Source organism: Nothobranchius furzeri, chromosome 12, assembly GCF_043380555.1.
Source record: "Nothobranchius furzeri strain GRZ-AD chromosome 12, NfurGRZ-RIMD1, whole genome shotgun sequence".
In the NCBI taxonomy this organism is placed as follows: Eukaryota; Metazoa; Chordata; class Actinopteri; order Cyprinodontiformes; family Nothobranchiidae; genus Nothobranchius; species Nothobranchius furzeri.
In genome coordinates this window covers 5445631-5469427 of record NC_091752.1, presented here as the reverse complement: position 1 = coordinate 5469427, position 23797 = coordinate 5445631, and the positions used below count along the sequence as shown (strand labels likewise).

General features: G+C 42.8%; 1 protein-coding gene across 1 annotated transcript; it reads right to left on the bottom strand.

The window, feature by feature from the left end:
* Positions 1–94: 94 nt before the first annotated feature.
* Positions 95–13594, bottom strand: fam83ha (family with sequence similarity 83 member Ha). Its single transcript, XM_054749870.2, has 5 exons — positions 13309–13594; positions 11936–12380; positions 11680–11844; positions 6102–6226; positions 95–6014 (listed from the first exon to the last, which is right to left on the bottom strand). The coding sequence occupies exons 2-5, from the start codon at positions 12377–12379 to the stop codon at positions 1016–1018; spliced, it is 5733 nt and encodes a 1910-aa protein (XP_054605845.1). The 5' UTR covers position 12380; positions 13309–13594; the 3' UTR covers positions 95–1015.
* Positions 13595–23797: the final 10203 nt, after the last annotated feature.

Genomic DNA, 23797 nt, shown 5'->3' with positions numbered 1-23797 from the left:
TTAGAACCATATAATTTAGTTTCCTGTTTGGGTTAAACAATCTCAGCAACTCTCTTCAGCAGCAGAAAGCCAAAGCCAATAAACCACCCAAAAATATTTAGAAACATTTATTTTTCAAACAGTAAAGTCTAAAGACAGACGCCGAAACAACTGTGATTTCTTTTTTGTTTAGCCGTGAAAGCAGGTTGTTATTAAAATACTCTAGACTCAAGGGAACCATTTTTAGCTAATTATGCAAATCACCTAAAAATTTTAAGTAAGCTTTTAATTTGCAAGGTCAGTGGGTGGGTGGCGGGGTGTCCACGTGTGTGTGTATATTCTTGCATCCAATTTGACTTAAGCTAATTTTTAAAATCAAATTTCCACCATTTTTTTTAATAAGTTTTATTTTTACACAAGCAGGGATATAAATCTACACATCCACCAGCTTAAAAATGACTATTTTTTCTATGTAAAACAGTATAATACAGTTAACAGTTTTAAAAAACTCGTAACTTCAGATTTGTTTTCATGACGTCACGTGTGAATACAACAGCTGACCTTGTTGTCACGGTTGTAATAAAAAAGGCGAGGCCAGGCCTCATGACATAAACGACCCATTGCACACATTGCACTTTACCCCATGCAGTCAGTAAAATCCTGTTGAGCGCACACATTCATGCCGTGCGTTTCATACCGCCAGTACGTTTGTGATGCAACCACACCTACGTCCTGGGTTGAACGTCGCACATGCGTCTGAGACAGCCTTGCATCGTTTTTGTTCAGCTGGCAGTTTTACCCGGTAAAGTTCAACAAGTCTGATGCAAGTCCTCCTGACCCCTCTGAGTAACGAGCCTCATTTGAAGAGAGGAAAAGTGAAATTTAAAAAAGGAATGTCTCTGCATTCTCTCAGATTTCTCTCAATCCCATCTAAGATGTCATCTGTTGAAGCAACAAGGAGAAAAACAAATATTGTCCACAAAGGCAAAGAAATGTTTTCCGTACACTGGCAAAGTCAGCCAAGCAGGTAACACTTTCATACCTCAAAACGACTGTAAACCCTCCTCTCCTTCCTCATGCTCTGAATCCTCTCTATCAGCTTCTCTTGCTCCTGAGTGGGAGGCTGCGCTCGGTTAAAGCCCCTGAACCTTCTACCTATGTTTTTAGCATTTTTCTCAGCCTTGTCCTCTTTCTCATCGTCCGTGACAGCAGGCGACTCCTTGGTGGCCTCATTTCTGCTTTGGCAGTTGGCTGAAATCTGCTCCAGGAGCAGCTTAGTGTCATCTCGAAGGTTGCTGCTCGAGAGCACGTTGGCAGTTGATGAGTGGTAGCGAGACTGATTGACTTTGGGCTGCTTGGGAGCCGTCTCTGAGGATTCGGAGTAGTTGTTTTGGTGTTTTTCACTATTTACAGAGTCTTGAGTCCCACTGATTGTGCTCTTTTTAGTGTCCTCTGGATTATCAGGCATTTTCTCATCTACGCTCGGCTGTTTTTCACTCCTCTCTTCAGCTGGTTCACATGATTGGCTTTCAGACGTTTTGCAAGGCAAATCGGCGTCTGCTGAGTGTTTTGAGGCAAACTCAGATGAGCAGCTCTCTGACTGTGTTGACTGGTGAACCGGAGACTTCTCTGTTCTGGACTCGGTTTCACTGGTAGCAGAGTTCGTGTCCAAAGTAGGGAGGACGGTTTCTGCCTCTTTAACCTCAGGGGATGAGACCGATTTGTCTGGCTCAGACAGAGGAGAACCCATTTCTGCTCCAGCAGGACTGCGTGCATCCGAGTCTGTCAGGTTAAGGTTGAGGGTTAGAGCAATTTGTGCTGGTGTTCCCTGAGGAGACAAAGTCATCTCTGATGGTGAGGCAGCAGGGTCGATGTCTGTGTTTTCAACTGATTCTGATGGTGAATGTTTCAGTGGAAGGTCTTGAGTAACAATCTCTTCTAAATTATGTTTGGAAGAGGAGCTTTCTAGATCAGACACATCTTGGCTTGAGTCTGGTAAAGAGAGGCCAACAGCTAGAGATGTGCAATCAGCCGTGACACCCTGAGAAGATCCAGGGACCACACATTCTTCTGCAAAAACAGCCATCTCTGATCCTTCCATAGAAGGTGTAGCAGCAGGAAGCTCCTCAAGAATCCTGATGCGATTTAAAATGTTTGTCTCTGGAAGTGATGGAGAAACATCCGACTCAACACTTACAGAGTCAGCAGCTGAAACGTTCTCGAGGGACGCCAGTTGGTTAACGGGATCCAGATAAGTTTGATAGCTCGGATCATCTGGCTTTTCTAGACATTCATTAGTAGATTGCAAGGACTCTAGTGATGAAAGAATGAGGGATTTCTGTGCCCTTTGGGATGTGTCAGGAGCATGGGTGGAGCTTGAAACATCTGGGCTATGACCAGAAGATATAATATCGTCTGCAATGGAAGGGCTATTCGGAGAGTCAGAATTTAGCATAGGGGGATCAGAGGAAGAACTTTGCACTAATGACTGAGAGGAGCTCAGTTCTGATCTGGTTTCTGGTTCAGAGGGCAGAGAAGGACCGGGCTCTAACTGGATTGATTCCAAATTTCCAGGGTCAGTAGGCAACGCTGGAGAAAAGGTAGACTCCTCTGAGTTGGAAAGGGCTGAAATGAAGTCCTTCGAGGTAGACTTAGGAGTTGGACTTTGTCTTTCATCTGTACCTTGTAAGAAACAAGAAACATCAGCAGGAGTGACCTTTTGTGTGAAATTCTCATTCTCTTTTGCAAAAGGACTTGACACAACTTGCTCTTCTGGTGATTTGCTAAAACATGACTCTGGCATTGCAGAAATGGAGCGTTGGGTTTCTTGTTCGCTGTTGACAGCTGAGTCCTTGGAGTTTGTGTCTTCCCTGGTCATCGTCTCCTCTGCAGCCGTCTCTGCAACTAAAGGTTCAGTTGTTGAACTTTCCGTGCTATTTGGGGTTTCTTTAGCCGGAGCCTTCAGAACAGTGGGAGAGTTTTTAGATTCAATTTGTGGTTTGATCGGAACTTTGTCCTTCTCTTTTACAGCCTCTGCAGCTCTAGCATCTTTGCGTTTTGCTGCTAACTCTTTAAAAAACACGAGCCTGCTGTCAGGATCACTCATGTCCATGTATAATGGACTTTTGATTTTAGGTTTTGCTGGCTGATTGACTGCACTGGTTGTTGGTGGTACTGGTTGGTCAATTTCGGGGGACTCGGGTTTCAAAGACTTGGATTGAGGCAGTGAATCTTTTATAAACGCTGGTGTGTCTTGCAGCGATTTTCTTCGCCCCGATTTTGTTTCTGCAAGATTAGAAAGGTCCAACACTGACTTCATGTCCAACTTTAGTTTCCCTGGGATTTTGGTTTCTTCTTCAACACCAGTATAGGAGAGATTAGAATCTCTGTTGGTAACCGAGTCCTTTGTGTTTGCATGTTTACTATCATCTACAGAAAGAGAAGCCGACTCTGATGTGTTGGTGGTTACTGCCTTTCCTGCACTGTTTGAGGCCGTATTTGGGACAATTAAACCCTCAGATGTCACACCTGTAATGTTTTCGGAGGTATTTTTGGGAAGAGATTCTTCTTTCTGGGTAATGGGAGTGGTGTTGGAATCTGCTCCTGGTTTAATTTCAGCTTTCTCCTTTTCAGCTTTGCGTTTTGCTGCTAGCTCTTTAAAAAACACGAGCCTGCTGTCGGGATCACTCATGTCCATGTATAATGGACTTTTGATTTTAGGTTTTGCTGGCTGATTGGTTGCACTGGTTATTTGTTGTATTGACTGATCGGTTTGGGGGGGCTTTAGTTCTGAGGGCTTTGATCGGGGCACAGATGGTGAACTTTTAATTAACACTGGTGATTCTTGCAGCGATTTTCTCTGCTCTGGTTCCGTTTCTGCAAGATTAGGAAGGTCCTCCACCGACTTCATGTCCAACTTTACTTTCTCTAAGAGTTTGGTTTCTTTTTTATCACCGGTATTGGAGATATTAGGATCCCTGTTGGGAATAGAGTCTTTTATGTTTGCATTTTTATTACCATCTACAGAAAGAGATGGTGATTCAGATGCTTCTGTAGGTACTGCTTTCTCTGCACTCTTTGAAGCAGGCTTTGGGACAACTGAACCCTCAGATGTCAAATCTTTATTGCTTTCTGAGGTCTTTTTAGGAAGAGATTCTTCTTTCTGGGTAACGGGGCCGGTGTGACAATTTCCTTCTGGTTTTGGTTGAGCTTTCTCCTTTTCCTTTTCAGCTTTACGTTTCGCCGCTAGCTCTTTGAAAAACATGAACCTCATATCAGGATCGTTCATGTCTACATAAGGTAGACCGATTTGCAAAGATTTGATTGGTGGTGCAGGTTGATCCGTTTTGGAAAACTCAACCTCTGAGGGCTTGAACTGAGGCAGCGACGGGGAAGGGGTATCTCTGCCTAACTCTGGAAGTTTTATCGACTCTTTAAGTTTTTCTGAGGCATCTTTTGAATCATCCTTTGATGAATCTTTATCATCTGCTTTGCTGCTGCCATCAACTGTTTTGGGTGCTTCAGTAGCGGACTTTAAGTAACGACTCCATTCAAAAGGTTCCCTCATAGCAGATTTCCTCTGTCCCAACATGTGAGCTACAAAGGGGAGTTTTGTCTGTTCTGTTTGGTTTTTGTCACTTTCTTCTTCATGCTGACTTGCAGTAGTTGTTTCTTGGGGAGCTGGCTGTTGCTCTAATGAGCTGTATATTAGAGAGGACCTTAGCCTGGAGCTTCTCTGCATGGCAGAACTGTATTTCCTCCTGAAGGAATCGTCCCTTCGAAGCAGAGGGTTAGCGGTCTCTTTTTGTTCTGCCTCCTCCATCTTTTCCCCTTCATGGGTAGACGAACATTCAGATGGTGTTGGTGTTACTCTGATCTCTACTACCCCTGGAACAGGTTCCTCCAGATATTTCTTTGGCTTTTCTTGAGCAGTTGCTTTGGCGTAACTTGGCATCTGGCTGATCCTGTGTGCTGCAGGAACTTTAAAATTAGCTTTTTTGGGAACTGACACACCCATGCCCTGCATGCTTTGATGTATGGGATTTGGGGGCTCTTCAAAAGCGTCTGGTGCCTGAGATGGCTCAGAAGATGGACCTTCTTCTTCTGGATTATCACATGTGCTCAAGTATGAGCTAATCCTCCAGTCCCTCAGTCCCTGCTTCACATTAGGATCCTTGCGATTAGCCGTAGCATCTTGAAGAAACGGCTTCTGTTCGGCTGAGTTTGAAGGGGTGGGAGAGGTTTGATGGACATATGGCTGAACTAAATTCAGTCTTTTTGGGTGAGATGGTTGTAGGAAGTGCTCTGAGTTCTGGTCAAAGTCCCGATTTCTTGTCGACGATAGATAGTTCAGAACAGGGTCAAAATTATCATGTGGTGGCTCACCTTGTGGTAAACCAGGTTCTACATATTGATCTGTAGACAAAAAGTCTTGGTTCCAGAACTTGTCATAGCCACTGTAATCAGATTCTTGGCCCGGCCCCGAATATGGCTGCTGACCCCTGTGAAAAGGCTTCCCCTTAAGCTCGGGCTCCGGCATTCCCTGTTGCTGCATGAATGGGAAATTGTATCTACCTTGAGCACCTTCAGCATAAGAATGGCGTTTTAAGGCAGGATTTTCTGTCATTAAAATCCGGGGCGGACCCTGATCAAAACTGGGCTCCATGCGTGACTGTGGGGTGGCAAACCTACTATGCATATCACCAGGACCACGAAGAGAATCCTGGTTTTTTAGTTCAATCATCCTCCAATCCCCTTCCATTCGCTCTTCGTTTGAATGTCTTCGCCATTCATCAGGATGGCCGCTGTCCGGTGACAGAAACTTTCTTGGCTCTCTATACATTGAAGAGCTTTCATTTGGGTACTGGGGCTTATGCATAATGTTTAAATCATCCATTGGAGCAAGCACATCTTCAACGATCAACGGCTGTGACTGAGCGTACAGAATCCGAAACTCTTCATCAAAGGTTGTCACAAACTGTCCAAGGAACAGGTGAGCCATGCAGCGATGCAGCTTCTCAAAAGACCACATGAAGCTGCAAAAACACAAGAAGTCGAAACTCAGTTTGAATGCATAAAGAAATATATTTCATTTAAAATTGTAATGATTTAGGAAATGCCACCTGTAATTTCCACTCAGAACAGCCCTGCAGTCTGTCAACAAGAAGCGATCCAACATCTGACCTTTGAAGGATTTCCCTGAGCGGCACTGGTATGTGATCCCAGACACGGTTCTCACACGTAAAAACTGTAAAATACAAAAAATCACTCTAAATAGTATCATAAATAATTAGGATCATACATCTAGTGGTTTTAAAGTTAGGTGGTAAAGGTGTATTAGTATCAGTGTTGTCAAAAAAATCGATACCTAGATATAAATCGATACTAAAAGTGGTATCTAAATGAGATATTCCATCCCTGTGGTATCGATATTATGGACTATTATGCACAGCCTTCTTCAAGTACACCGACACGCACGACAGCCAGATGCCGTAAAGCAGCCTCCGCCTCCCAGACAAACAGAAGAAGAAGACGCCGCATGGCTACATTGCAATTTCCCACGCGAGTTGTCTCGGATCCAAGTTTTGTCTGCCAAATAAATAAACAAAAACATAAACAGCGAATTTGGGAGGTGCTTCACAGCCCAACTTAATTAGCATACCAAGTCCGACACGTAGTTGTATATTCACGCTTATGTGCTTAAAGGAAAACTCCCGTTTATTGCAACCCGGACTTAATTTCTAGCATGCAGTACGTTTGTTTACTCACGCTGACAACTTTGGTGCTACTTGGATTCCCCGGGGTATTTAGATCCATCGGCGAATCGCCGTCAGTGTATATCCATATAACGGGTGCGGACGGGCACCCATGGTGCAGCCTCGAAATAAGACATTATCTGCACCAAAACATCTTCATGTCGAAAGGTTTTGTTAGGAATCATTAACATGATTTCCCGTTCGTTTGGAGCGGGTCTGGGATTTCTAGGCGTGAACAGACTAGCCGCGGCTAATCTAACCGGCGCTTTTAATGACGTCACTGCCGTGCGCCAGTCTGTTTTTATTAAGATTACCGGTAGATGTACCTTTGTCCTACTGTGGAGAAATTCATTTTCTCCCTTTATTGACCAACAGAGTTGTTCAAAAGTACAGAACAAAACATATGGCATTACATCTTATGACAAAAATGCACCTTAAACAGAGTTTAAGCAGCAAAACATCACTCTGCAAATAGTGTGTATATAGTGAGACAATTCATGATTTAAAGTGTTAACTTTCGCCAGTTTTTATGTGCACGTTTTAAAAAATGCTGATACTTGAAAGGTTTAAGCACTTAATACACTTAATTCTTAACATTTAATTTTTGCAATATAAATTGAGGAATGTTATTTTTTGAATAAACTTGTTCAATAAATTGGTGTTTTTAAATAGTATCGAAATCGAGTTTTTTTTCCAAGCATCGAATCGAGTTTGAAATTTTAGTATCGTGACAACTAGGGCTGCTCAATTAATCGAATTTTAATCACGATTACGATCCGAGTTTTGAACGATTATAAAAACAAAACAAGCCGATTATTTGCTCCTCCCGCTTGCGCTGCCCTGAGTTGCAAATGAAGCGCTCCTCCCACAGTGTTACCAACTTAGTGACTTTGACGCTATTTCTAACAGCTTTTCAGACCCCCTTCTTGACTTTTTAATCCTAAAAGTACCTAGCGAACACCTCAGAAACATCTCTGGTAACCCTTAGCTACTTTCTGGATAACTGTCGTCGACATTTCCTGCAGGTTAGCTAAACACTCCGCCTGTGCTCCGGACCGAATTAGGACATTAGGAAAGGGAATGATGTAGTGACGTATCAGTCGCTAAAGAAACAGCTCTCCGAGCCGGCTCCCTGTTGGAGTAACCAGAGTGAGTGACACACACACCGCACCTGCGGACTCCTGAGCCACTAAAAATGGCTAAATGTGCGCGTGCGGCGCGCTAAACACACGTGCAGCTTGCCCCGGATTTTTGAGACCGGGTTGGGGGGTGGGGGGTGCAGCTGTGGTTGGGACAATTATTACATTAACTTGTGGACTTGTAAATAAATAGTTTATAAATAAGGTAGAAATAAGTTCCTCACGCTGATAAATAATAACTAACCTCTCTGAGGACACGGTGCTAGTGCACGCTCCTACAGCACCTTGACATGACTCAATAAATGTTATGCAACATTTTGTGAACATCAATTTATTTGTATTTATTTGTTATAAATGCCACTGCATACTTCTTGCTGTCAGTATTTGCAAGATATCGGTATTTGGGTCTGTACTGGTTAGACTTACATGAGTTAAACCAAGGTCTATAGCCCTTGGGTCATAGACTATGAGCTATAAGTATATTGGTCTTTTTATACTGGGAACCAGGAGTTATTTTAGTGATCATCTTGTTTCTTATTTTTGTCCTGATTGTGCCCTGAGCAATTTTATGACTGAATAAAAATAAATAAAATCAACATAAATTGAAAAATCGTCCTAAATAATCGAGATCTCAATTTCGGTCACCATAATCGTGATTATTATTTTTGCCATAATCGAGCAGCCCTAGTGACAACCCTAATTAGTATTGACACTTGTAAAAATGCCAAGATGAGCTGTAAATGGTATTTCCATCTTTCATCAAATTTTAACGTTACCAAAGAAAAACTGCACAAAATTCCCACATAAATCAATTTACCTGAGTGGTTATTTGGAATAATCCAAGTTAAAACAAAAAGCCAACATCCTGTTGTATAAACTGTACAAGAAGTTTTGTGAGAACCAAGACCACCCAAAAAGTTAAAAGCTGCCAACAATGACTCATCAGTCACCATGGAAACAGCACACATGTGAGATACAGGCACACAGGAGCAACAGGTTTATTAACAAAACAAATCAGGCCTCATACAAAAACGGTCTAAATTAGGAATATTCCAATCATGTGATTTGCATTGTTGATGCCCAAAGGGAAATGCGACAAAGCGCAGATAGCTTGTTTGTTGAAGGCAGCGAATCGTGGAGCTGTGCCCTTTCCAGCATGTTGAATACCCAGTTTGGATACATTACAAGTGTCTGTAGCTCTGCCTTTGCCGTACTGTTTAAAATACCACCAAGCTGCAGGGATTTTAGCGCTCCCGATTAGACACGTTAGCTGTGTTAGCAGGCTTGCTGACAGCGATACTTGGTGTCTGAGTCCTTGCCTCCCGTAAATTGTTTGACGTTACAAGTTGGTTTTTTGTACAAGAAACAAATATCACTGATGTAGAGGAACTTATTGAAATTAAAACTAAGCTATTTTTATTCTATTTGAAATTTTCCATGTCAGGATGAATTTAAAGAGCAAGTCACCCCCAAATCAACTATTTTTTCCTGATAAACTACATAAATGCGTGTCTAATAGTGCTGCAGACACGTGTAATCAATAGTTTTGCACTTTAGTGCATTTTAGTTAAAATTATGATTTTCTGTCTAAAACTGTCAGGGCTGTGCCGTTGTCAGGTAAAAACTCTGCACTGCAGTTGAATTTAAATCTGCCATCGCTATTGGCTAAGAGGTACCCTAGAACGTTAGCTGGTACCATATGATGTCACAATGTTGTTGTGAGCCTGTGTGTGTGTGTGTGTGTATTTGTTAGCGGCTCCGCCCTCTCGGTCTGCTAGGCAACAGCATTTGTTGCATTTTTCAAACAGGAAGTGGGAGTGGAGTAATACTCTGGTAGGGGGTGACTTGCTCTTTAAAAAGTCATGTTTGTTGTTTTAAAAGGTTAAATCCGATTCATTTCTCCTGATTCCGATCCTTTGTAAAACACATGATCGGGCCCAATTTCCAATCACGTGATCAGATCAGAGCACAAAGATCTGATGACTCCACGTTCAAATGTTTCTGTCTACATTGTTTTATATAGGAGAAATGATGTTACGTTAGAAACACCCTTCACTTTCTGTTTGCAAGAGAAAACAATGAGCTTTGATATCATGAATTCCTACATGAGCTGAACTGAGAACTTTTTCCGCTCCAGAGAGATTAAAGAGAAAGAGACAGCAGTAGCTCAGGAGGTAGAGCAGGTTGTCTAGTAATCGGAGGGTTGTAGGATTGATCCCGGCTCTAGGGCAGAGAGAGCTGCTTGCGTCCTTGGGCAAGACACCTAACCCACCTTGCCTGCTGGTGGTGGTCGAAGGGACCGGTGGCATCTGTGCTTGTCTCACCTCTGTCAGTGAGCCCCAGGGCAGCTGTGGCTACACAGTAGGTCATCACCACCAGGGTGTGAGTGTGTGTGAATGGATGAATGACTGATTGTGTTGTAAAGCACCTTGTGAGGGGTTCTAGGAGTCTAGAAGATGCTATATCAAATATATTTTTACCATTTACCAAAACTTTAAGTCATGCACAGAGGAGTTGTTTTTCAGTTCCATTTTTTTGGCAAGTTTTGGGTCCTTTGCACAATAAACTGCAATAAAATGCCAAAGCACACTGTTCCCAACCAAAGCAAATGCTGCGATGTGATGTAAGGGTTTTTCCAACGCAGTGGGAGGAGAGATGAGTGACAAGGACAGAAATGAGAGAACAACAAACAAATACCAATAAGGGTGATTCGGTGCTCAGTTCTTATCTGAATCTGGTGCCCTTGAGCCTGTGAGGCTGAAACGAATACCCCCTCCCCCCCAAAGAAATGTGGAATGCTGCCGTCGGCATCTCAACTCTGTCTCCCTATCCCGGCCCGGACTGCGAGCTGTGAAGGCCGCTGAATCGTTCCAGGAGTCACTGTGCTCTGTAAACCCAACTACCTCCCACCCCTTTCCAGACTGAGGTGAAGAGCGCTGCTTATCGCGGCTGCATGCACTGACGTTAGGAGAGTCCCATAACCCTACCACCCCACCTAGTGGACACTTATGTTGTGTGGTGTCTGAAGTCTGTTGCATTTCTGTCTGAGGTGTTTTTTGCATAGCAAAGCTGCCCTCCCTGTAGAGGGTAGCTCTGAAGTGCCTTTTTTCCCTCCACCTGATCCAATCCTCATTTATAAACCCTCTGATCCCTATTAAGGTAGCGCAACTCGGGTTACGAATGACCACAGTCACCAATTCTTGTCATGTGTCTATGCCTATGTATGCATGTCTGATCTCAGAATTGTGTGTACTGAAACTCTAATTTCTCTCTGGGATTAATAAAGTAATTTTGAATTGAACTGAATTGAATGCACTGGCACCTTTCATAATAGACATCAATGTGATTTAGATCAAACTGGGCTTTTACGAAATAAATATATCCAAACAATGAAATATTTGCAAAAAATGAGGCAGATTTTTGCAGTATAGAACTACTTATATCTGCAGCTACAGTACATAAAGTAGTTCTGCTTTTTTGGTTCAATATTTTGGAAAACAAAAGTAAACAATAAAGCTGGTGATGCACAGAATTTATGATTCTGTCAAGAAACTCCATAAAAATACACAAATCAACTGTGTGCTTGTCTCTCAGTATGCTCCTGCCTCCACACCCTGTCTGCAGCCGGCTGAGTCAAGCCTCTACATTCCAACTTAACGTCAAACACAAACTACTTTTAAATACTTAAATCTTAACTTTAAAACAAGCATTTTGGGCTGTTTTGAGGCATAATATTACTAATGTTTGTTTTTTTACTGAGCAAACAGAATATACCTCTGTTATAGTGCAATAAGACATGTACTCACATGGAAATCCTGCAGATTTACTCTACAGTTAACAACCATATTAACAAAGTGATGTGCGTTGACTTCATCCAGCAGGACGTAGACGGCCACTCTCCTTGATGACGCAGTGAGAACTTCCAAAAACATGTCAACATCTGTAAACATATCCATCACTACGGCAACGACCTACGGGGCCAGAAACAAGATAAATGTAAAAGAAAACTAAACTACCAGGAATACGGGGCTTGTGAGAAACTAAATGAAGGAGAAAATAAACCTGCTGAGCATTCCTGATAAGTCGTCGAGCGTGCTCCTTGATACTCGGCATGTCCGGCTCAGGGGGGTTAAGAAGAGTTGTGATTTCTGTGGGTTCAATGAAAGCATGCACCTGAGGCCAGCCAAGGTCCAAACCGGGGACATCCAGGTCTGAGTGAACAGGCCAGTAAGTGTCTGAGGAGCCATCTCCTCCGGTCCCCAGGAAATACTGCTCAGGCTGGCTGATGTGCTTGGGAATCTGGACATAGTTCTCAATATACTTGATTTCCGTTGTGGAAAGAAAGTCCACCACATCTGCTTTGTGGAGGAATTCATAGTAGCCATCCAAACTGTTCTCGACCAGTGCGTCGATGGCCAGGCGGTACTCTTCCCGATAGTGTGGCGGGAGGTAGTTGGGGTTGAGGGGGTTATCCCCAGCTGAGGAACACTGCGAGCGACGGGCCATACTGTGATTTAGGAAAAGAAAGACAAAAGTCAATGTTACAGCATAAAAACAAGACCATTACAGGCAAAAATGTTGTTTTGATGCAGGTTGTTTCATGTCCTAGAGCAGGGGGGCCCAAATTTATCAAGGCAGGGCCAAAACTGTCAAGTTCATTGTCCTCTCTGGCCACAAAAATACTATAATTTTAATGCAAAAATATTTAACGATGATCTTTATCTTCCAAAATCAGTAGCACAAAAATGTTAGAAACAACAGGGGGCCACACAAAATCACCCAGAGGCGCGCAGATGGCCCCTGTGCCGCATTTTGGACATGCATGTCCCAAAGGAATATCATTATTATATATAAAACAGTGTAATTGTTCTTCCAAATAAACTAATTAATGTACAAAAAAGCGACCAAAGTAAAAACAGTGGTGGGAAAAATGAAAAACACTTGTAATTGGATGAATGTGTAAAAAAAACACTATATAACTAAACATCCGTGTGTTGGTGTAACGATAAAACTAGGATTTGTGCTTCTAAAGAGTGGCTGTCGCCGGTTCGAGTAGTTGGATTAAAGTACGCAGCGGAATAAAGAGGAATGAAATCAAACCACAGCATGAAAGGGTGGGGCTCCTCCCTCTGGCCACAAGTCTCAATTTCTAAGTTCACGGTGAAAACGGTGCAGAATGCGGTAACAGACGGCTAGTTACGGCGAAATAAGACGTTCAAAGTTAACACCGAGGGACTACTTTAAAGTATGAACATCACAGTAAAGAACTGGCGCTGCTTGCCTGTGTTTTCCACCTCAAAACGGTTCACGCGACCGACCGCAGAAAACTCGAGAACACTTAAAAAGACACACTTTAGGTACATGTAACCGTAAATCTGTATTTTTGATAAGAGCCTTCAAAATCGTTCGTGCTTATTTGGGGGGGGGGGACTTACTTCTTTTATTTCTTCAGGCGTCGTGTTGGTAAAAATTTCCAGTCACATTTTCTTCTGCTCAGCAGCGTCGCGCTCCACGTCCCAGGTGGGACTCGATTAAAAAGTTCTCTGCTGCTTTGCTAACCCCCTCCTCCTCTACCCAGAGAAACCAGTTTACTTTCATGCTTGAGGCACGTAGGCTTGAACCTCTGAAACAAAAAATACACGACGGGGAAAAAGAAAAAAAAAACTGCTGTCGACTAATCTGAAGCTCCGCCTCGAGTGGAGATTCACAGTTTGCTAATTTTGTGCTTCTCGCTGCGGTGTTCGCTGAACTCTGTCCGTCTGTTATCCGACTTCTGCTATTTACAGCTGCTGTCATCGATTAGTCGGTGGCTAATTGACGGATTATCAGTACATAAAACCCCACACACCCCATCTTACTTATTTCCTTCCCATCCCCTTTTCAAACTGCCTGGTGCTTGTCTTCAAAATCAATAAATCTGATTTGGAGTTTTGCTGCCCGAAAGACCGATTTAATAACTATTTCCTGAAGTTATTAGCTGTTAATAAGACTTTCCTGAAATTGAATTAAATTGCTGATTATTATGAAAAAGAAAGAAATTGAGGTGTCTGGACATAGTTTTAGAACACTTAAAAGTACTTTAGTGTTGCGCAGTTTTATACTGTCTGAAGTAAAAATGTAAAGGTGATATATATTTGGAGGTTCAGTGGAAAAGTTATAAGCAGTAAGTTACTACTGAATGGCCTCAGTTTGGAGAAGTAGCCCCCTTTTTCCAGTGTTTCCTCTGTGGGTGCCCTCTGCCCCGGGCGGTGGTCAGCTGTGGCGGCCTGGGTGCTTTCCAGGTGTGACTGGGTGGAGGTGGGGGGGTCTCCACCCTCCCTGCCCTGGGCGCCCTGTGTCGGTGCCTCGGCTGCTGCTGTTGATCTGCTGCTGTTGGGGCAGATGACTCCCCTGATGGTGTTTCCTTATCCTTATCTCAGTCCATCGTGTTTTTTCCGGGGGAAGCGTGTGTGTGTGTGTGTGTGTGTGTGTGTGTGTGTGTTGTGACGGGGTTTTTATTGTCAGACTGTTGTTAAAATTCTGGGGATGGGAGGGAATGTGGGTATGCCGGGCCTTTTTAATTTAATAAGCACTTTGAGTTGCATGCATTGCATGATTCAGTGCTTTATAAATAAAGTTTGATTGATTGAAGTTTGAAGTAAAGTTTGGTGTGGCGGGCGTACAGGAAGCAATGAAAAGTAAGCAAACACATTGCAAAAACAACTAAAACTTCTGGTTCACACATACTCACATCCGATACACATGACTTCAATTAGACACACACAAAAACAGAAAAAAATGCACCAAGTCTGCTAATTCACAATCAAAAGGATTTGTGTTTACATTTTCTTTGTTTTGTTTGTGTGTTTCTTTCTTTTTAGACAGCCTCCTATAGCAGGACTGCAGTGTTTCCAACTTAGCATCTTTGTGGCTTTACATGCAGATCTGGCTACCTGAGCACTTTAAATGTAACTTCTGCCATGTATCCAGACCAGCCAAAATCCAGCCAATCATGGAGTGAGATGTCATCAGAGGCAGGGCCACGAGCTCATCTGGTACCCAGTCCAGACCCACATAATTGGATGAAAACGAACAGAACATATTTAGGGCATTTTGTTTTCCTCTTTTGTTGTTCTGTTGTGTCCAGTGGAATTGAACACACATTGCCAAATAAATTATTTATTATTATTTATTATTTAATAAATAATTATTTATATTTATTACGACTCATTTGGCAACTTCTCACTTCCCTTACTGAGGAGTTGGCAGCACTTGCTGAACCAAAGTGGGCTGTTGCCATCTTAGAACAACTCAAATTTAAAACTATTTCACAGAAACACATATATTAACTTTACACTACAGTTATTTTCACAGTGCATGTTTTTTCCTGCAGAAATGTTACAATTCTGCAGAAAGCACGTGACAATCGTGATACAAGCTGATGCTGGTGTTTGTGCTAGCAGAATCATAGAATTCTGTAGAAACAGACATCAGTGCAAATGCGTCCCAAATAGTATTTATTTAAAACTTGGTCTATTTCAGGGGTGTCAAATATGCGGCTCGCGGGCCGGATCCGGCCCGCAAGCGGGTTAAATCCGGCCCCCGAGATGGTTGTGTAAACTTTATTTTCATACTTTACAATGTAGAGTTAAAATAAACTTATCATTGTGAGCAAGTTTTCTCTGTAATGAGTATAAATAAAACAAAGCTGCACTCAAGGCTCACACAAGAATTTGAATCACATCCTGAAGTTGGCCGCCACTCAGGATGTGACTTCTGATGTTGATGTGCTGGTGAAAGCTAAAAGATGTAAAGTAAAATGAGTCAAATATACTTTAAGTGCTGCATGAAACTGATCTAGCCATGTGATCTGTAAGCTCTGAATCACTAAGGAATGTTTTTTTATTTATAGATTTTTTTTATTCAAATTTTCAAGTACACTTCAGGTGTTGTACTTGTACTACACTGTCCTCAGGCTCCAGCCTTGTTTTATATTGATTGTATTAAAACAAAGAAAACAATCTGAAGTTTTTTTTTTTATTTACCGGTCCGGCCCACTTGGGACTAGATTTCCCTCAATGTGGCCCCTGAGCTAAAATGAGTTTGACACCCCTGGTCTATTTGGACCAGCCAGTGGCTTGTCAGTCTGTTCAGAACTAATTTCTATTTCTCCAAATGAAGGTAGTTTGACTACATGGCTACAAAATGTGCCTTTTTGGTGCATATAATTTTAAAATAATGTTAAATCGTACAATAACTTGTTATATAATAATGCTACAGTAGCTAACCTTTCAGTTGTCTTGTTCCTGACACTAAAACTATATATATATATATATATATATATATATATATATATATATATTATGATCTTTTCATGTGTTTTATTTATGGTGTGTGCTTTGGTAAATGCTACCTAAGATCAACTAAATATTGTGACATTAGCACATGATTCAATGGTGTGTGATCTGTAGAGGTCTATTCCCATTTTTTTATTTTAGTTTTTGCTCGAGGCCTTTATACTGGGCCAGCCCTACTCATTAACTCATTCTAGTGATTTATGTACTTGTGGCAGGGTGGGGGCAGGATCATAATAATCATATGCATGAAAATATCAGCTCTAATCATAAATATCTTCATAGTGAGTCACTCATTGTAATTCTTAAGAGTTATTCTTGCTTTTTGGTTGTGATTTAGTAGTGGCATGGGCTTTTCAGAGCAAAGATGTAAAAGATGCACAGAAATATGAGACCTTGAGCTTTTCTAAACAATAAATAAAAATAGGTTTTCATTAAAGCCGAGAGGATTAACATAAACAAGAAAATCTTTGTGGGTTAACCTCAAATTACATCTTTCATGAGGACATCAACAAACAACTGAAGCACTAAGAGAGGATTGCAATGCTTTGTTATCTCACTGAAACTTCAACCGAGTCTTTCCACATGTTGCCGTTTCTTTATATTAGGGTTTGCAACATATGACCTCACCAGAAAGGCGGTCTGAGGAGGAAACTGGTGTTGAGGATGTGGGTTTTGGGACTCTTAAGAACACAAACCTGTAGCTCAGGATTAGTTAAACACTGAAGGGAAGGAATGAAGGACAAAAAGCACAGCACGCTCCACTCTCGGACCTAAAATAGCTGTGTCAAGAAGAAATGTGCTGCAGCCAAGCCAGAGGAAGTGTGGCAATGCAGCTGCTCAAGTGAAGACTTGAAGACAATCTCTCATTGTTCGCTTTAGGCAACACCCAAGGCACATAGAAGAGGGGTGGGAAAATAAACATCAATATTCATGCTCACTGTGTTCATAGATAGTTGCTACACAACATACCACATTCACTCTGCTCTCCTGTAACCCGCGAAGATCAGAAAAACACAAACTGGTGGGCCTGCCGTTGCTTCTGACTGACAGCTTGGATTGTGAAACATGAACTTGGCCAAATACGTCATCAAACTTTGCCTTCCCCTTCACAAAACACGAACCAAACACACAATGCAGAACAAAACAGCTTGTGTTGAATTAGGTTAGATCAAAAGGGAAGTGAGGACAGAAAATGCCAAGCAGAATAAGTCTGCTCTCTATTCAACACACGCCGAAACCCCCCGGTGTCGGATTTAAAATATTTCAGCAGACTACCAAGCTCGTTTCGTTACCTGGCTCGATGCGTTAACAAACAACACACAGATAACTTTTGATGTCTAACCAGCTGGTGCTGATTTGAGCAACAAGCCTGAGAGGCTTTGGTTTGAACAGCTCTACGTGCGTCAGGTGTCATAACCTGACAAGCAGACAAAGACGTTTTCCGTAGAGTGCTGGATAAGTCAGGTAACATCTGAAAACAGAAGCAGTCGATGATTGCTGCTCTTTTAGCACTTAAACAAGCTGAATCCAAAAGAGTTTGGATGTACTGAAATTGTTTTTCATTACCTGGAGCAATAGCTGACCACAAAACACTTCAAAGGTTTGAAAAAGCACACAACTTTAAGTGTTGGGTGGAGTAAGATTTAATAGGTGCATTCTTTTCAAGTCTAAACCAAAAGTAGTTTTAGAGAAAATTTGTGACATCACACTTGCTATGTCAGTGCTAGTCCAAACCAGATATATTATAGACCAGGGGTTGACGTTGAAGTAGAATTTTATTTGGAAAGGAACAGAGAATACTTTTTACATATGTAGCGGAATATATTTGCTATATTCTTACACTTTTATTAAAGAGCAAGTCACCCCCAAATCAACAATTTTTTTCTGATAAACTATATAAATGAGTGTCTAATCGTGCTGCAGACACGTGTAGTCAATAGTTTTGCACTTTAGTGCGTTTTAGTTAAAATTTAAATATTCTGCATGAAACTGTCAGTGTTGTGCCGTTGTCAGGTAAAAACTCTGCACTACATTTGAATTTAAATCTGCCATCGCTATTGGCTAAGAGGTATGCTATGATGTAAACTGGTACATTATGATGTCACAATGTCGTGAGTGTGTGTGTGTGTGTATTTGTTAGCGGCTCCGCCCTCTCGGTTTGCTAGGCAACAGCATTTGTTGCATTTTTCAAACATGAAGTGGGAGAGAAGTACGCTTCTTGTAGGGGGTAACTTGCTCTTTAAGGTCCAGAGATATCACTGATCCAAACCTGAGCTGGATCATTCATCTTTGGACCGGGCCCTTAGAATCAAAAGAGGTTGTTTTTACCACAGGGAATTTTATTCAAATACCTTGTATTGAATTAGAGACAAGAAAAGAGAGAGAGAGATGGGATGTTTAAGAATATTTATTTTATAATTATTCGAAACAATCACCAGGACTAACTCTCTAATGATGGATGCAGATGAATGTAATGCTGAAGTGTTGGTGTGTGTGTCAGTTCAGAATCTCCATCTGGTGGAGGCGAGTCTGAGTGCGAGGTGTTGTTTGCTCCTAACTGACCGACGATGGACTTCAGGAGGAAGACATGAGACGCTATCTATGCCGATCTACGTACCGTGCGGAGACTTCCGTGTTAGATCCGGATGCCAGGTCCTCGGACCCTCCTTGGTGCTGGAACTGGTGAAACGGCGTCGGCAGCACGACAAACCAGCCTATGGATCATCTCCTGGTACAACGGCAGGTTTTCAGCGTCACGTAGAGACCCCCCCTTTTTGGGTCAGAGAGTTCAGCTTTTATTCTGAAGGAACCGTCGTCTTGTTGATAAAACGACAGAATTTTCCAGCTTGACAGTTCTCAGCTTAAAAGTAGAAAATACAGCTGGCCAGTCTGTACTTCACTTAGCGATGATGGACTTCAGATGGATTTGAGAGCTGGTTGAATACTTAGTTGGAACCTAGTTGGAACTCCGTTGGAACTGTGTTGAACTAAATTAATATGGCGTTGTTATGTTTTATTAAGCTTAGTTGTTTATGATTCTTAGCCAATCGGAGTGGACAGATTAACTAAACACCACAGAGCTCTGCCACGCATCAGAAAGGAAGTTCTGAGTGGATGAGTGAACAATGTGTCATGTGTTTATCTTATGTGAATCAGAATGTCTAGCTCAGTTAGTCCAAAGTCCTGTTATTCATTAAACACATAAATCATAACATTGTGATTTCACAGATCAGTCCTCTGATTATTATTGACCAACAGTTGTTTTGATTAGCTTTATTAAAAGTAAAGTTCTTTGATTAACTAATGAAAAGCATTCTTCGTCCTTCTTCTGTCTTCTTTGCTGGAATGTAAACATCAGAAGCAAGCGCACGACCTTGGCAATTTATGCACACTGTCACTGTGTCAAAGGGCAGCTGTTAAGGGCAGGAATGGCATATTCATAACGCTACACATACATGCGTAAATACGTGAGATTATAGCCAGGGCTAATTTGCCTCTCCTGGCTGGATGGGTGACATTTACAATCCAAAAAGTAAACGTTTCCTCATTGTACCCTGGAATGAAACTTCTTTGACTGTTACAGGTGCTTTTGAAAAAAAAAACACAATTTATATTTCTGAGAAATATCTGCGCACGAGGTCAGCCACGAACAAAATAAATAAATAATTCCAGAATTCTGAGATTAAAATCAGAAATTTTTTTTAATTCTTCTGTAAACATCTACTGTAAGACATTCACAGTCATTTTTAATAAATGACCATTTTGTTTCTACTGTCAGATTTTAAAACTAAGAAAAAATATTTTGCAAAAACTGCATGGATTTCCCATAGGATGTTGATGTTTACAAAGAATAAATAAAAACATGAATATATGTGGCCTTCCATCAGTCTATGATCTGCACACCTTCAGGGCTCTGAGGTGTTAGCCTGGCCTGCCAGACTCCTCCTCTGTTTAATTCTGCACCTTGATCTCTGATGATTGTCTGGGTGAAATCCCGTAATTCGAAGAGTTTGTGAAAAGCCACACCGACATAATTCATGATGTGAGTGGAAATGTCAAAATATGGACGTTGGCCCTATATAAAGGGTTACTAGCATTATACTCAAAAACACATGTTATTTTTCTTTCAATCAACCCCCTGTCAACCAATCAAATGTCCTGACTAAAAATGAAAAGCATAATTCAGTAATAATTTCACTCCTGATTATTGTGTTTCTTTCTGTTGCACTTTCTAACTAAAGACTTTAGAGAATATTTGCTTCTTTTTCCATAACAATCTCTATATGGGTACTGCCATGTTGATATAGCGCTATAGAGTCCTGGAAACCCCCCAAGGTGCTTTACAACACGATCAGTCATTCACCCATTCACCCACACATTCACACCTTGGTGGTGACGAGCTACATCATAGCCACAGCTGCCCTGGGGCACACTGACAGAGGTGAGTCTGCAGTACACAGGCGCCACCAGTCTCTCCGACCACCACCAGCAGGAAAGGTAGGTTAAGTGTCTTGCCCAAGGACACAACAACAGTGACAGACTGAGCAGGGCTTGCACCTACAACCTTCCAATTACGGGGCGAGCACTTGTGTCGTTGTAGTTTTAGAACCAGTCTGAGCACTCGGAGATCCACCACTCATATTTTTAGTACGTTTGCATTGGTCTCTAGTAGGAATGAATGCCTTATAAGTCGTACTCTGGGGGAAAAAAAGCTCTGGTGCATCTGTTTCAGAAACTAGAAGATTGCCAGATCAAATTTGGAGTCTTGTTTTCTGATATTTGGACATCTCATCTCGGATTGACTATCAGCAACACGACTCTACCACTTAATCCGCTCTGCAGCTTTGATGTTTTATCTCCAGAAATAACACAAGCCTGGAGGAGTTCTGCCATGCGGGGGAGTTGCTAATGCTAATGGTTTGCTTCTACTAGCAGAGACATTCTAAGCTGTTTCTTGGACGCTAAACCAACAACAGCCTTCCCCATCACGAGTCAAGATGGGTGAGTCTATGAATGTTAAGTGACAGTGTGACGCAGATCTGTCAGGATTTTCTAATCCTAGAGTTTCACCATCTGTTTTCTATCAGAAGCTAATGCAGGAGATAGGTGTAGGAGACTATTACGTCCAGCCTGCATGTAAAACTCAGAGTGACCAATAATTTTGAAAAATAATAAGGAAAAAAGGGTTTCTGCCAAACATTTTGTCTCAAGATGGGAAACAAAACCTGCAACCAGATAAGTTCTTTGACTCTGATCTCCAGGTAGTCGACCAAAATACTCCTGTAACATTGATGATTAATTCATCCGCCTGTGACAATGGTCCATTGCCCCCTGGTGTCGAGTCTGCCAAAGTGTTCTTGGGACACCTCATAACTCAGGGAAGAGCAGGTAAGCCCCTGGTGCCGGTGGAACAGGTGCTCCCTTGTAACGCTCTTCTGGACACTGGTTCAGACTACACCCTCATGCGCCAGTCTATTTTCAACCGCCTCTGCCTTGCTGCTGGAGGAGGAGTCAGACCTCCAGAACTCACTCAATGTGCAGTAACTGTCCGTGTTTTCTCTCCTTGTAACATGATCTTGTCGTCCAGGTCTCTTCTCCACTTCACGATCGGTCCTATGACACTGACACACCACGTGTACGTCTGTGAGCGTGGTGCCATGCCTTTGATCCTTGGCGTTGACCTTTTGAAGCGCCTTGAAGCTTTTATGGATCTGGAAAGGGGGGAACTTTGGGAGGGTGTAGAAGACCCCCACCCTATCGTTTTACCTCCTGACCTTGACCTTCACTGCCTTGCGGTTGGTGACCCTGAGCATGGGGAAACCACATGCTCCCTGCCGAGCTCAGAGCCTCCACCACCACAACCACAGCTTCTATCAGAGCCACCCTCTGAGGTTTTCTCTCACATTGAACAGGTCATGGACCAAGCCAATGCTCTTACCAATAAAGTTGAGCAAGACACGCTAGGCAACTTCTGTTAAAATACAAGGACTTTCTTTCAGTCGACTCCTTGGACTGTGGGCTAACCACTTTCCATGAGGTCAGGATTCCCACACCGCCACATGCAGCGCAGACTTTTGTGCGTCAATACAAGATTCCCCTGGCATCCCATGGACCGGTCCAGGACATCATTGACAGCCTCTTGGTAAAGGTTATCATTCGACCCTGCAACAGCACCTACTCGGCTCCATTGTGGCCAGTAAAGAAACTTAATGGTAAGTGGCGAGTGACCATTGACTACAGAAAACTCAACCAACAAGTTCCTTTGTCTAGGTGGCCGATGGCGCGCCTGGAACAAGAACTTCCGAAGGTGAGAGATGCTAAATACTTCTCCACTCTTGACATTGCATCTGGATTCTGGACAATTCCTGTCCATAAATCGGAGCAATATAAATTAGCCTTCACCTTCGCCAACCGCCAGTACACCTTCACTCTGTGTCCTTTTGGTTATTCCAATTCACCAGCTGAGTTCAACATCTTCTTGGACAAAGCCTGCCCTGATGCTCGAGAAGGAGGTACCCTCATCTATGTTGATGAGATTCTTGTTCGTAAGCGTACCTTGGATGACCACCTGTCCGAGCTGGACCATGTCACGGGTCAGCTCGCAGCTGCTGGTGCCAAGATTTCTCTCGCCAAAGGTGCAGGTCAAATGGGCCATTCCCATCTGTACCGGGTCGGCCCGGGCCGGGTAGCCCCAGTCGGCCCCAGCCTGGCCCGGTTGATTCCACATATCCTTGCCTTAAGTCCATGTGGGCTGATTCTACCCACCAATCAGAGGCTTGCTCTAATGGAAGGTGTGAATTTGCTGTCAGCAGTGGGTGTGTTGGCCCTGGTCGGCCTGAAGCAGACCCCCTCGAGAAGAGGGCTGAGAATGAGCCTTGGTTGGCCCGGAAAAATACCAGGCCACCCAGATATGTAAACAACCTACGCTACCCGGCCCGGGCCGGCCCGGTACAGATGGGAATGGCCCAAAAGGTTCAGTTTGTTGGCCTCCTTGTGGGACCACAGGGAGTGCAGCCTCAACATGGCAGAATTCAAGGAGTTACCACCATCAAACCTCCTGCGAATGTCTCCAAACTTCGGAGTTTTCTAGGTGTGTGAAACTATTCTCGCCAGTTCGTAGAACACTACGCTGAGATGGCAAGACCTCTGACTGCCCTGCTGAAAAAGGATGTGCCTTTTGAGTGGACTTAGCAGCAGCAGCAACAACAGGCCATGGATGACCTGAAGGCTGCGTTATGCTCAGCTCTGTGCCTGGCGCTTCCTGACTGTGACAAAGAGTTCCACCTTGAGGTCGGGTTCTCATCTAACTGCTTGAGTGCCGGTCTCTATCAAGTAAATGACTGCGACAGGTGTGTCGTAGCCTACGCTAGTAAGCTCTTGTCCGGTCCTGAGTTAAAGTACTCTGGCTGTGAAAAAGCTTTGCTTTCCACCATGTGGGCAGTTAAACACTTTTCCAGCTACATCGGTGGACAGAAAATCATCGTTGAAACTTAACATCAGCCAGTGAGCTTCCTTAACAGTCAAGGCATCAGAGATGGTGTGGTGACCAATGCATGCATTGCATCATGACTGCTTGCTCCTCAGAGCT